The sequence below is a fragment of the Canis aureus genome, chromosome 10 (genome assembly GCF_053574225.1).
Source record: "Canis aureus isolate CA01 chromosome 10, VMU_Caureus_v.1.0, whole genome shotgun sequence".
In the NCBI taxonomy this organism is placed as follows: Eukaryota; Metazoa; Chordata; class Mammalia; order Carnivora; family Canidae; genus Canis; species Canis aureus.
The window spans coordinates 28,483,868-28,496,593 of NC_135620.1; the positions used below are offsets into that span (position 1 = coordinate 28,483,868).

Here is a 12,726-nt window from a genome sequence, read left to right on the forward strand (position 1 = left end):
CCTCAGTGTCCATCGAAAGATGAATGGATAAAGAAGATGTGGTCTATGTATACAATGGAATATTGCCATTAGAAATGACAAATACCCACCATTTGCTTCATTGGTCTCATTCATTTGGGGAATATAAAGAATAGTGAGAGGGATTATAGGGGAAAGGAGAGAAATGAGTGGGAAATATCAGTGAGGGTGACAGAACATGAGAGACTCCTAACTCCTAACTCTGGGAAACAAACAAGGGGTAGTGGAAGGGGAGGTGGCCGGCGAGATGGGGTGACTGGGTGATGGGCACTGAGGGGGGCACTTGGCAGGATGAGCACTGGGTATTATGCTATATGTTGGCAAATTGAACTCCAATAAAAACATATACCAAAAAAAAACCAGGCTTAAATAACCAAATTAAAATGAACTGAAAAATTAAGAACTAGAAAGAAAACTCTGAAAAATAGATAAAAATGCTTAAAAGTTGCAAAACTGCCTCACAGTGCTCTAAAATTATCCAATCATTCTCAATTGATTTTTCTTTGTACTTTCTATTAAAAATTATCTCCCAGCTACTAAATGCAGAGATTCCACCAAAAATTAAAGCCTGTAGTAATTAATGTAAGATGGATATTAACTACACACAGAATTTGATTCATCCTAAGTGAAGGTTCGTGGATGACATAACTTAACCCATAGCATGTTCTACAAGAATGCTATTACTTGAAAAAAAAGTTCTATGTTCAAATAAACTTGAAAAATACCAGGTTAAACAAAACTAAACAGTTCCTTTTCTTGAAGACTTCCCACAGTCCTTAAAACACAGGCCCAGAATCACCTATCCACAGTTCTTAAGTTCAAAGAGTTCTCAAAACTGGGACACCTGGGTGGCTCAGCAGTTGAGTGTCTGCCTTTGGCTCAGGGCGTGATCCTGGAGTACTGGGATCAAGTCCTGCATTGGGCTCCCTGCATGTAGCCTGCTTCTCCCTCTGCCTATGTGTCTGCCTCTCTCTCTCTCTCTCTCTCTCTCTCTGTGTGTCTCTCATGAATAAATAAATGAAATCTTTTGTTTTTTAATGGTTCTCAAAACTAAAGTTTTAAGAATAATTTGTATGGTAGCAAAACCTGAACAAACTGTTCTACAGTTCTTTCTCGTCTTTATCTCATTTAATCTATTCACACATTTTTCTGTAGAAATTATGTTTACTTACAGGTGCTACCCAAACTCAACAGGAGATGTTACTTACTAAACACATACATCATAATATCCTTCTATAATCTAATGATTTCTGAATTCCAAAACATACCCGATACAGGAGTTTTGTAAAGTGCATGGACCTGTACTAATGCACAAAGTGAACTTATCAGAGGAGGATTTCCACATTTTCCAAACTTGTCACCATGGAGCCCACTTTTAAAAAGACTGAAAGAGGAAACACTGAATTAGGGTTTGCCCAAAACTGACTGTAAAAAGCCACAATGTCTCACAACTAATAAAGGAGCCCAGGGCAAAGCCTCAGAAAGACAAGTGTAGAAAATGATCTAAAACAAATCTTTTGTTGTTGTCATAACATTTTATGTAACACTGTTATAACAGAAGAGAAATACAAATCTGTATTTGCCAGATTTAAGAATTTTTGTTACTGAAGACTTTCTAAAATTTGCTCTGAAGATAAAATTAGAAAGTGTAGAGGCAAGTGCATTATTTTATTTCATACCTGTAAGACTTCTGTACCCACCTAAATAAACATGCTCAGAGAGGGTACATAAATAACTTGCTGAATTTGCTTCCAAGTTTTTTTTCATTCACTCTTCTAAAACTGGACATGAAACTCCCACAAATTTTCTCTCTGATCTATAAATATTCTGAACTTCCATTTAAAAAATGTGGTAACACTTTAATTGCTTACAATATAAATTCCTTTTAATCCAATGCCTAGCAGTTAATATTGGTATAGTCTGTATAGGAATTACATCAATACCTACCCCTGTAAGTCATAATCACCTTAGGTCATGAATAAACACTTAATAAAAGATTTCAGATGACAATGGTAATAAATAATACAATATTGCATACTTATGTATGAACTAGAAAAATAATTCTAATTTAAAACAATTATTTAATATTTTAGAGGCTAACAATTCAAAGAGAACTTGCCAAATCAAACTAAATTTATATAACTTAATGGGTTATTATAAAAGTTAAAAGGCTTATTTCTGAAAGTTACTTTAAGCAACTGTAGTTTTTCATCACCTGGGTCAATGTAGACCACTTTGCGATTTTCAGTTTAACAAATTAAGCCTGTTAATAGTACTTTTATGCTTCCTTATCAATGATACATTACATATTATAAAATATATTTGATTGTATTTATTTAAATAACTAAGATATAACAGTGACTACATCAGCTAAACAAAATTCACTCCTTCATTTGCCAACTTATTATTGAATTATCTTTGTTACTGAGCAAAGACATAAAAACTGAAATCCAGAAATAATGACGATAAACCGAAACTCATTTTAGTGAACAATTCAAGTTTTTCCCAACCAGACAACTTTTTGTAACTTTTTAATACATGGAGTTAATCATCTGTTTTTATCTCACATATCTTCTCGACAAACAAGACATAAACTGATTAAAAGGCAAGCAATAGGAAAAGCAAAAACATCTGAGTAAAGAAAAGAACAACCAAGCATTGAAGTATTGGTTCCTATCATTTATGAGAAGTGGTTTTATTTTTTCTTAGTATTTTTTCTTAGTATACAAAACCTCTTCTGCTCTGGGTTTTAATCATGTGGCAAAATATAAAACTTCACCCCTTAAATACACACACACACACACACACACACACACACGCGCGCGCGCACACTTTTCATTCTATCAGAGTCTTCCATGATGCCTAATTGAAAGAACAACATGAAGTATGCTTAAATGTAATCCTCACCCATTTGTGTTAGCTTACCGGATTTGTGCTTCTTGTGTTTTGCTTTCTTTTTGATGATCAATAACTTATTCTGGATCTCAGGTTTGTAAGATTTGAATGCCAGAGAATGAAGACTTTCACGCTTTCTCTGTAAGTTTTCATTTAAAACATCTTTCAATTTCTTTTTTTTCTTTTTCTTCTTTTTTGCCCTCATTTTAGTTAGCTTGATTTTCTTGTGACTCTGCTCTAACAGAATGTCCCTTACAACTTTGTGGCAGTTAATTTCTGGATGATCACTGTGACTTCCATTTACATGTATTTGGCAAGATTTTAGAGCATTTTCTTTTAATGGACTGGGTTCAGGCTTTACTCTGGAAGCTTCACCATATTTTTCTTGATTTTCTATAAACCTTATTTCACCTGGACTAAGAGGCTCTCCAAAGCCAGTAACTTCCCCTGGACTCCCTGGTTCCTCTAAATTTTCTTTATAACAATCAGTTTTTTTAATTTCACAGGGCCTGTGAATTCTAATTTCACAGCTAGATTTCACATCCATTTCATCAGAGATGTCATGATTATCCAAGTTCATTTTAGTAGAACCCCAAGTTGCATCAAAATTAAGTTCTTGCTCTTTTTTGAAGCCAGAGGACAGACCTCTACTACACCTATGTTCACCATTGCTTGTACTGACATAGTCACACTTTAATTTCTCCAGTTTGATCCGAGGTACTCTTTGTATTTTAATGGGTGGAATTGGAAATTCTGGGGCCTGAAAAGGTCTCTGTTTATAAATCCGTACATCTGCACCACAAAACTGTGGAAAATGCACATAAGCATTTTCCAAATAATCATAACCAAGGATAACTTCCCTGCATTCATGAATAGGCTGTCCAAGTACAGCATCTTGAACTTCTTTTTGTGTTTCATAAACAAAGTCACAGAGACCCTTAAGTAACCACACTTTTTGGTAAAAAGGCAGTTCATGAAAAGGTTTTTCTTCCAATGGATTAACTTCTCCAAGAACTTTAAAAAACTGAGGACATAACCCAAGCTTTTCAGCACAGTTATCGGGATTTTCAGTCTGCCCTACAGCAGTGTACCACTGCTGTACTTTCTGCCTTAGTGCTGCTTCCCAGGTCCTATAAGGCAAAGTAGGTCTTCGATGTAAGGTAGGTCTGCGATGAGGAGGACTTAACAGAGAAGTCATTATTTTAGAAAGAAAAGTATTACACTGAGGCATTAGAAGACAACGTTCCAGTTCGTAAAAGACTATTTCTGGCAAATTTAGAATTTGCTGGGCTAAACAAAGAAAATGCCCAATAGCTGGAATTTCCCACAAGGTCTCCATACAAGTTGGAGCTGCTTGAGCTAGTAGTTTTCTTTCCCATTCTTCCATTTCCTTTTGACTAGCTTCTTCTGCTTCTTTTCTTTCCTGCTCCCGAAGCCTAAAGAAAATTTGACAAATTATACTCTTATTAAAATAGAAAATACTAAAAATACTAAGTTTTTAGTGTAACATTAATCTTCAGTTAACAAGGCAACTAGCTGTTCCAGTTTTTAGCATCAGAACAGTGTCCCATTAAGATGTACACTCTTTGTCTTTAGATGACGAAATATACATATAATTTGATCCTGGGTTTTATCATTGACATAACTGCCACCCAAAGTAAAATTCTTCACCTTATGATATGTATAAACTTCCAAATAAATGAAAAAAAATTTTAAGCATATTTATTAAACAAAAGCAAAGATTACTTTCTAAAAGTAATATGTTGTCATTTAAGAGCTAAAAAGGTATTTACATCCTTCGACTCCGTAATTCCACTCTTAGAAAATTATACTAAGATTGTATTTGTCAGGGCTAACTGGTCAGTGTTAGCTTTTAACCATATGACAAAAGCAAAATTATAAAGAAGTTGTACTATTAGAAATAGAACTACCCTATGACCCAGTAATTGCACTACTAGGTATTTATCCAAAGGACACAAAAATAGTGATTCGAGGGGGCACATGCATCCCAATGTTTATAGCAGCACTGTACACAATAGCCAAAGTATGGAAAGAGCCCAGATGTCCATTGACAGAGAAAGACAAATACATATGGTTTCACTCGTGTGGAGTTTAAGAAACAAAACAGATGAACATAGGGGAAGGGAAGGGACTTATTTTATCAAATAAAATAAGATAAAAACAGAGAGGGAGGCAAATCGTAAGAGACTTAACTATAGGGAACAAACAGGGTTAGGGTTGGTTGTAGGGGGTGGGTGGGTGAGGGGATGGAGTAATTGGATGATGGGCATTAAGGAGGGCACTTGATGTAATGAGCACTGGTGCAACTGATGAATCACTAAATTCTACCCCTGAAACTAATACATCATATGTTAACTAAACTGAATTTAAATTTTAAAACTTTTTAAATAAAGAAAGAAAGGAAGAAAGAAGTTATATTACACAACTGGGAAATAAGCTGGCTATTATTATGTAGCCACATGATCTAAGGGACGTACATACCCAAGAGAAATGAAAAGATCTATCCCCACAAAAACCTGTATATGAATGTTCATAGCAGGATTACTCACAATAGCCAAAGAATAGAAACACCCCAAATGTCCATCAATTACACAATGAATAAATAAAATGTGGCATATCTGTACAATAGAATATTTGGCAATTAAAAAGAAAAATAAAGTGCTGATATATGTTACAACATAGATGAACCTTGATACTATGATACTAAGTGAAAGAAGCCATCCACAAAAGACTACATTTGTATAATTTAATTTACACGAAATGTCCAGAAATCTATGGAGATAGAATGTAGGTTCATAGTTTCTTAAGATTGGAGAGCTTGAGGGAAATGGAAAATGGGTATTTTGGTTTTGTTTTGAGAATGACTTGTTAGTGGTCTTTCTTTTTCCAGTGATGAATGTTTTAACACTGACTGTGGCCATGGGTGAACAAGTCTGTGCATACAATAAAAGCAACTGAATTTTATACTTTAAAATAGGTGATTGTATGGTGCATCAATTATATTTCAATAAAGTTGCCAAAAAAAGAAAACATAAAGTTTGGGAAGGAGAAATAACAACAACAAAGGAGGGAAAATATAATAGGCATGGTATCTGACCACTGGCTATTCATCTGTACTCTCACAGTGTTATCTGCAAAACAAATACACAGTAAGAATACCACTCTGGCAATATCAGAACATTCTCTTTTACAAAACAAGCCTACTTATATACTTCTAGCTAAAGGATCACACTATAGCTACCTTGGTATTACAGATACAACAAATTATCTTATCAAGTAGTCCTGGTTTATTTTAAACAATTAAAAAAAAACCTTTCATAAGTGATTGGACATTTATGCGTACTGATTATATTTAAACAATCAATGTTAGATAATCTCCATAAAATTCAATTTTTTTTCAAATGTACTTACAGTTTTGAAGACTTTAAACCTTTTACTAAATGGAGATGCTGGTGGGCTGGTAGAATCTGGTTTCCTAAATACAAAGCTGGGACTCTGAAACCCCACACAATCAGTAGAAGGTTGTACCAGAAACAACAGCCCCTTCCCGTCCCCAGTTAAGGGGCTATAAGAAAAATTGTCTTCACAATAGATGTGGTAGATGGAAAAAAATAAAATCTCTCCTAAGAAATTGTAACTATAAGCTGATTCTCACATGGATCTATTGCCATTCACATTTCTGGGAGCTCAGAAAAACATCACACTAAGAAAGAAGTTTAATGTGGTCTCAGCCAAATTTGTTGTCTGGTACTCAAACAGGAAAAAAAAAAAAATCTCTAAGGAAGTGTAACTTACACCTAGATCTTTAAAAATCCCCACTGATATAGTGACAAAAACGTAGGTCACAAAGATTAACAAAATATAAAAAGAAATAAGGTACTATGAAGGGCACGAAAAAAATAATGGCCCCTCAAAACTATAGATATAGGAATTATAGAACATACAAAATACGACGTTTAGTGAAAAGAAACTGAAAACATGGTTGAAAAAAAGACTACAAAAAACAACAAAGCAGTTGTGGAAAGAAACTGAAGAGAACTTCTAAACATGAAAAACAAAAAATGAAAAAAGTTAACTCTTCAATAGCCATAATGAAGGCCAACAGACAATGGAATATAGTTAATATACTTAAAAAATAACTATCAATGTAAATTCATATTCAGAGTAAAAATAACTTTCAAAAAGGAAGACAAAATTAAAATATTTCAGACAAACAAAAACTCAGTATTTGTGATGAACAGACCCCATCTATAGGAAATTCTTTTTTTTTTTTTTTAATTTTTTTTTCTTTATTTATTTATGATAGTCACACAGAGAGAGAGAGAGAGAGAGAGAGGCAGAGACACAGGCAGAGGGAGAAGCAGGCTCCATGCACCGGGAGCCCGACGTGGGATTTGATCCCGGGTCTCCAGGATCCCGCCCTGGGCCAAAGGCAGGCGCCAAACCGCTGCGCCACCCAGGGATCCCAGGAAATTCTAAAAGATGTTTTTCAGATGGGAAGACAGGCCTCTCTGCCTAAAGATCAGAGACAGGAAAAGAGCAAAAAAGTGGTGATATATAATCTAAATACTCATGGTATAAAATAATGATAAAAATGTTTAGTGGACTTTCTTTTTTAAAAAAAGGTTTTATTTACTTCAGAGACAATGATAAAGAACATGAATAGGAGGGGGCAGAGGGATGGGGAGAGAGAGAGGCAGGATCCCCACTGAGCAGAGAGCCCAAAATGGGGCTCAATCCTAGGACCCCAGGATCACAACCGGAGCTGAAGATTAACTGACTGAGCCACCCAGGTGCCCCTGTTTATAGACTTTAAAAAGAAGATAGAATTAAAATACATTATAACAATAGGAAATAAACTGTGCAAAAAACTATTAAAGTATTCCAGGGTGCCTGGGTGGCTCAGCAGTTGAGTGTCTGCCTTCGGCTCAGGGCATGATCCTGGAGTCCTGGAATTGAGTCCCACATCAGGCTCCTCGCAGGGAGCCTGCTTCTCTCTCTCCTTGTGTCTCTCATGAATAAATAAATAAAATCTTAAAAAAAAAAAAAAAGTATTCCAAGGTTTCTGCATTAATCAGAAAGAGGGTAAAAATATGGATTGATAGATTGATTTTAGGCTTTGATAGTAAATAACGAATGTGAAAATTTCTAGGGTAACTACTAAAATAATAGACTTTATGATATTCAGAGTAGCAGAGATGGAAATATGGAAGAAAAAATAATACAATATTCAAAAGTGGTGGGGTGCAGCCAAAGCAGTATTTTGAGGGAAATTTATAAATGAAGAATATATTTAAGATGGTGGAGCAGGAGGATCCTGAGCTCACCTCATCCTAGACACCAAGGCAACTACATCTAACTCATGGAACTAACTGAAAATGACATGAAGACTGGCAGAACAGATTTCTATAGGTAGTCACTGAATGGCCACCCATTGAAAAAGGTAGGAGAGGCAGACACACAATCAGGAACCAAAGCCCTGGCAAAACTAACCACAAATGGGAGGGATATCACAAGGACAGAGGAGTGAGGGGATTAGTCACTACACCTTGGCCTTGGGGATCCACATGGGTAAGACAAGTCTCCGTAACATCTAGCTAGCTTTGAAAATTAGTGAGGCTTAACTCCAGGAGTTTTAAAAATAAACAGAGCTTAACTCCAGGAGAGCAAGAAGGTGACAGCAAGACCATGTCCCTGCCCCTAAAAGCCAGTATGCTAAATAGCTTGGCCAAGGCACAGCACAGAAGTAGTATTTTGAAAAGTGCCTGGGAAGATTTATTGACTAATCTTAGGACCTTTGCCAGAACGGCAAGGATACGTAGATTTCTCCAGGGAGAAAAGCTCTACCAAGCACCATTTTTCTTACCCTCTCCCAGTGTAGATAGTCAGATGCAGTTAGAGAGGTAGTGCTATCACTCTTCATCAGTCCTTCTAGCAAAATGGGCCTTGCCCTGGCATTACCCTGCAGACCCAAGCCACTCAACCTGCCTACACAAGAATGCAACCTTCCGAAACAGCCCCTGCCCTGCCATACCATTAGGCAGTTCCAGCTGGGACTGACACCACTCCAAACGACTCCCTGGATGGGGGTGAGGGATGTGTGGAGGACGAGATAACCCTATATGCCAGTGTGTCCATAGTGTCCATAGTTTCTGCAGCCAGACCTCTTAGCTGGCTGTACAATGAGCAAGCCCTGATCTTCAATACACCTGTAGCTGTTACAGAGGCTAACTGCAGCCAGCTAGTTTAGGGCCCCACTGCTCCTACCACTGCTGTCACAGCAATGGCTCAGTCACAACTGGAGGGAATGTGCACTCCACATGGGGGACACGATGGAGTGCCTAGTTTGGGTGCCTGGGGGGGGATTGTGTTACAGGGTACCCTCAGGACCTCTACAGGAGGCCACTTCTTTTAAAATTTTTTAAAGTTTATTTAAGTAATCTCTACACCAAACATGGGGCTCAAACTCACAACTCCAAGATGAAAAGCTGCTTGTTCTTCTGACGGAGCCAGCTAGACGCCCCTCAGGAAGCTACTTCTTACAAGGCCAGAAAGTGCAGCTGACTTACTTAATTAGTACAAAGACACACAGGGAGTTTGAAAAAAAATAAGGACAGAGTAACATGTCCTAAATGAAAGAACAAGATAAAAATAACAGAAAAACAGCTAAACAGAACAGATATAAGCAAAATGATTAATAGAGTTCAAAGTAATAGTCATAAAGATACTCACTAGCCTTGAGAAAAAGTGGATGAACTCAATGAGAACTTCAACAAGATAGAAAATATAAAGAAAAGCCAGTCAGAGAGGAACAATACAATCAGTGAAATGAAAAAAACACTAGAGGGAGTCAAAAGCAAGTCAGAGGATGCAGAATAGATCAGTAATCTGGAAGACGGGGTAACTGAACGCAACCAAACAGAAACAATCTACCAAAAAACAAAATGAGAGCAGGTTAAGGGACCTCTTTGACATTATAAAATATAGTAACATTCACATTATAAGGGATCCCAGAAGGAGAAGAGGAAAAAGGGGGCAAAAAACTTATTGAAGAAATAATAGCTGAAAACTTCCCTAATCTGGAAAAGAAAACAGACATCCAGGTCCAGGATTCAAAAAAAGCCCAAACAGGATGAACCCAAAGAGGTCCAATCAAAATGCATTATAATTAAAATGGCAAAAATTAAAGATAAAGAGAGACTGCTAAAAGCAACAGAAGAAAAACAGTTACATGTAAGGGAAACCCATAAGGCTATTTCAGCAGAGACTTTTCAGGTCAGAAGAAAATAGCATGATACATTCAAAGTGCTGAAAGCAAAAAACCTGCAACCAAGAATAACTATCCAACAAGGTTGAGAGAGATAAGAAATCCCCCAAACAAATGCTAAAGGAGTTCATCACTATTAAACCAGTGTTATAAGAAATATTTAAGCAGAATTCTTTAAGTGGAAAGAAAAGACCGTAACTAGAAGAAAGAAAATTATGAAAGGAAAACATTTCAATGGTAAATGCAACCATATAGTAAAGGTAATAGATTAATCATTTAGAAAGCCAGTATGGAGGCTAAAATACAAAAGTAGAAAAATAAATTATATCTAGAAATTAGTCAAGAGATACACAAAATAAAAAGATGTAAAATATGACATTACATGGAGAAATAAAAACTTAGTGCTTTTAGAATGTGTTTGAACTTAAATGACCATCAACTTAAATATAGATTGCTATACACACAAAATGTAATATATGAATCCACTGGTAACCATAAAACAAAAACCTGTAATAGACATACAAAAAAATAAAGGAATTCAAGCACAATACTAAAGAAAGAGGGAGGGAGGGGCAAGATGGCAGAAGAATAGGGGTCCTCAACTCACCTGGACCCACCAGCTTACCTAGACAACTTTCAAAACTTCCTGAACACCTACGAATTTGACCTTAGATTTAAAGAGAAAACAGCCAGAACACTACAGAAACGTTTTCACTTCCAGCAAAGTAGGAAGGTGGAAAAAAATAAAAAATCAAGTGGGGGAGGGCCACCTTGAGGACCCAGGTGAAAGCAGAGTGGCGAGAGCCTCCAGGGCAGTCAAGCCCAGCCCTGGAGAGGCAGGAACTTTAAAAATGTGTCCCGGAATTTTCCCTGGATGGAAAAGTGCTTAGGGAAATCGGGCAAAATCTTAGGAGGGGCAGTGAAGCCTCCAGATTTCCCGAGTCACTATTAGAGGACGGGAGCAAAAAGGAAAGTGCATCACAAACCGCCTACGGATCTTGGTAAAGGGTTGGTGCTCGCAGCCCTGAAGGCGATTGGTTAGGTGGGCCGGCTCTGGACAGAAGTGGCTGAGTCTCCTGACTTCGGGAGCCACGCCCCCCTAGCAGACAAAGCTGGTGATCCTGCATTACCCCTGGAACAGGCAGAAGCGGGGAGGACATGGGACAGCAAGGACTCTCCTGCAACTGCACGACATATAAGCCGTGCAGATCAGTGCACCTGCGTCACCGCCAGGAGCATCTAGGCCAGTGAGTACTGGGAGACTGCATTAGTTACTAGCAGGGAGCTGACTGACTCCAGAGCTGGAAATCTGGGTGCAGCCATTGTTGTTTTCCTTCCTTGTTTCACGTGTACCTTGGAGAGGCGGGGCTGCCAGGGAACAAAGGCCTCATAGGATAAACAGCTCACGCTAAGCCCTGCACCCAGCAGGGAGCCAGGCATCCTTGCCCAGGCACAGATACCTGAAAATCAGCATAGCAGAAGACCAGCTGGAAGAACAGGGTAAGAGCCAAGTTCTTGACAAAGCAGAGCTGGAAAGCTCCAGGGCCAAGGGAATATTAAGGGAATAATATAGTATATAGAACTAGAGGGTCCGTCCCCCTCTTTTTAAAAAATTTTTTTCCTTTTCTCATTACAACTTGTTTTTATATCAGACTAAAAATTTCCAATATTTTCCCTCTTTTCCCACCTTAACTACAATATTTTGCCACCACTTCATTTTTAAGTTTCTTCCTTTTTGACTTTCATATTTCTACAATTACATGTCTTAGATATATTTTTCACTTCTGGATTTCCTTCAACGTACTCAATTCAATTTTGGGAGATATACAAGATATGTTTTTTTGAGTCTTTTGTTTTCTCTGCCTCATTTTCTTCTAAAATGGCAGAGATTAGTAACTTCTAAAACATGACCATCATACACACAGAACCACCAAGTGGAATACCAAGCTGGTTCATTCTGTGAGATTATATTCTCCCTTCATTCCCATTCTGCCCCCCTCTTTTGTCATTTATATTTTGGTGGTCAATGTTGCAGCTTTCTACAAGTATTGCTGGTTTATATAAATTTAGGATTGACCATCTTCTAACATATAAAACTTAATACACTCAGAACCAAGATCACCCTCTAGGACCCCTCAGGTAGACTACATTCTCCCTCCACTACAACTTCTTCACCACCACCATCTCCCAGTACCGCCTCCCTTTTTTTCGTAATTTCTATTTTTCCACTTTACTTTTTTTCCTTCTTCTTTGGGATTCTTGGACTTCTATTTCTTACTATTTGTTTTAAAGTTTGTTTTTCACTTTTTGGTCCTTTTGTTTTATTTTGTTCTGATCTGCATTTCATTTTCTAGGCTCTGACCTCGTCAAAATCATCTAGGGGAAAATTTACTTAGGTCATAGATGATATTCTTGACTCAGCCCGCTCATACAGCCACTCTGCACTGAAGAAAATGACTAGAAGGAAAAATTCATCGCAAAAGAAAGAATCAGCAACAGTACTCTCTGCCAGAGATAAAGAATAT

General features: G+C 37.4%; 1 protein-coding gene across 3 annotated transcripts in view; it reads right to left on the reverse strand.

Annotated features, from left to right (window-relative positions):
• Positions 1–12,726, reverse strand: part of BRD10 (bromodomain containing 10) — a 115,836-nt gene that overhangs the window by 50,493 nt on the left and 52,617 nt on the right. For all 3 annotated transcript variants that reach the window (XM_077911896.1, XM_077911894.1, XM_077911893.1), the window contains one exon: positions 2,944–4,349. In XM_077911896.1, coding sequence (XP_077768022.1) covers positions 2,944–4,349 — 1,406 coding nt within the window. The remainder of the gene's footprint in view (positions 1–2,943; positions 4,350–12,726) is intronic.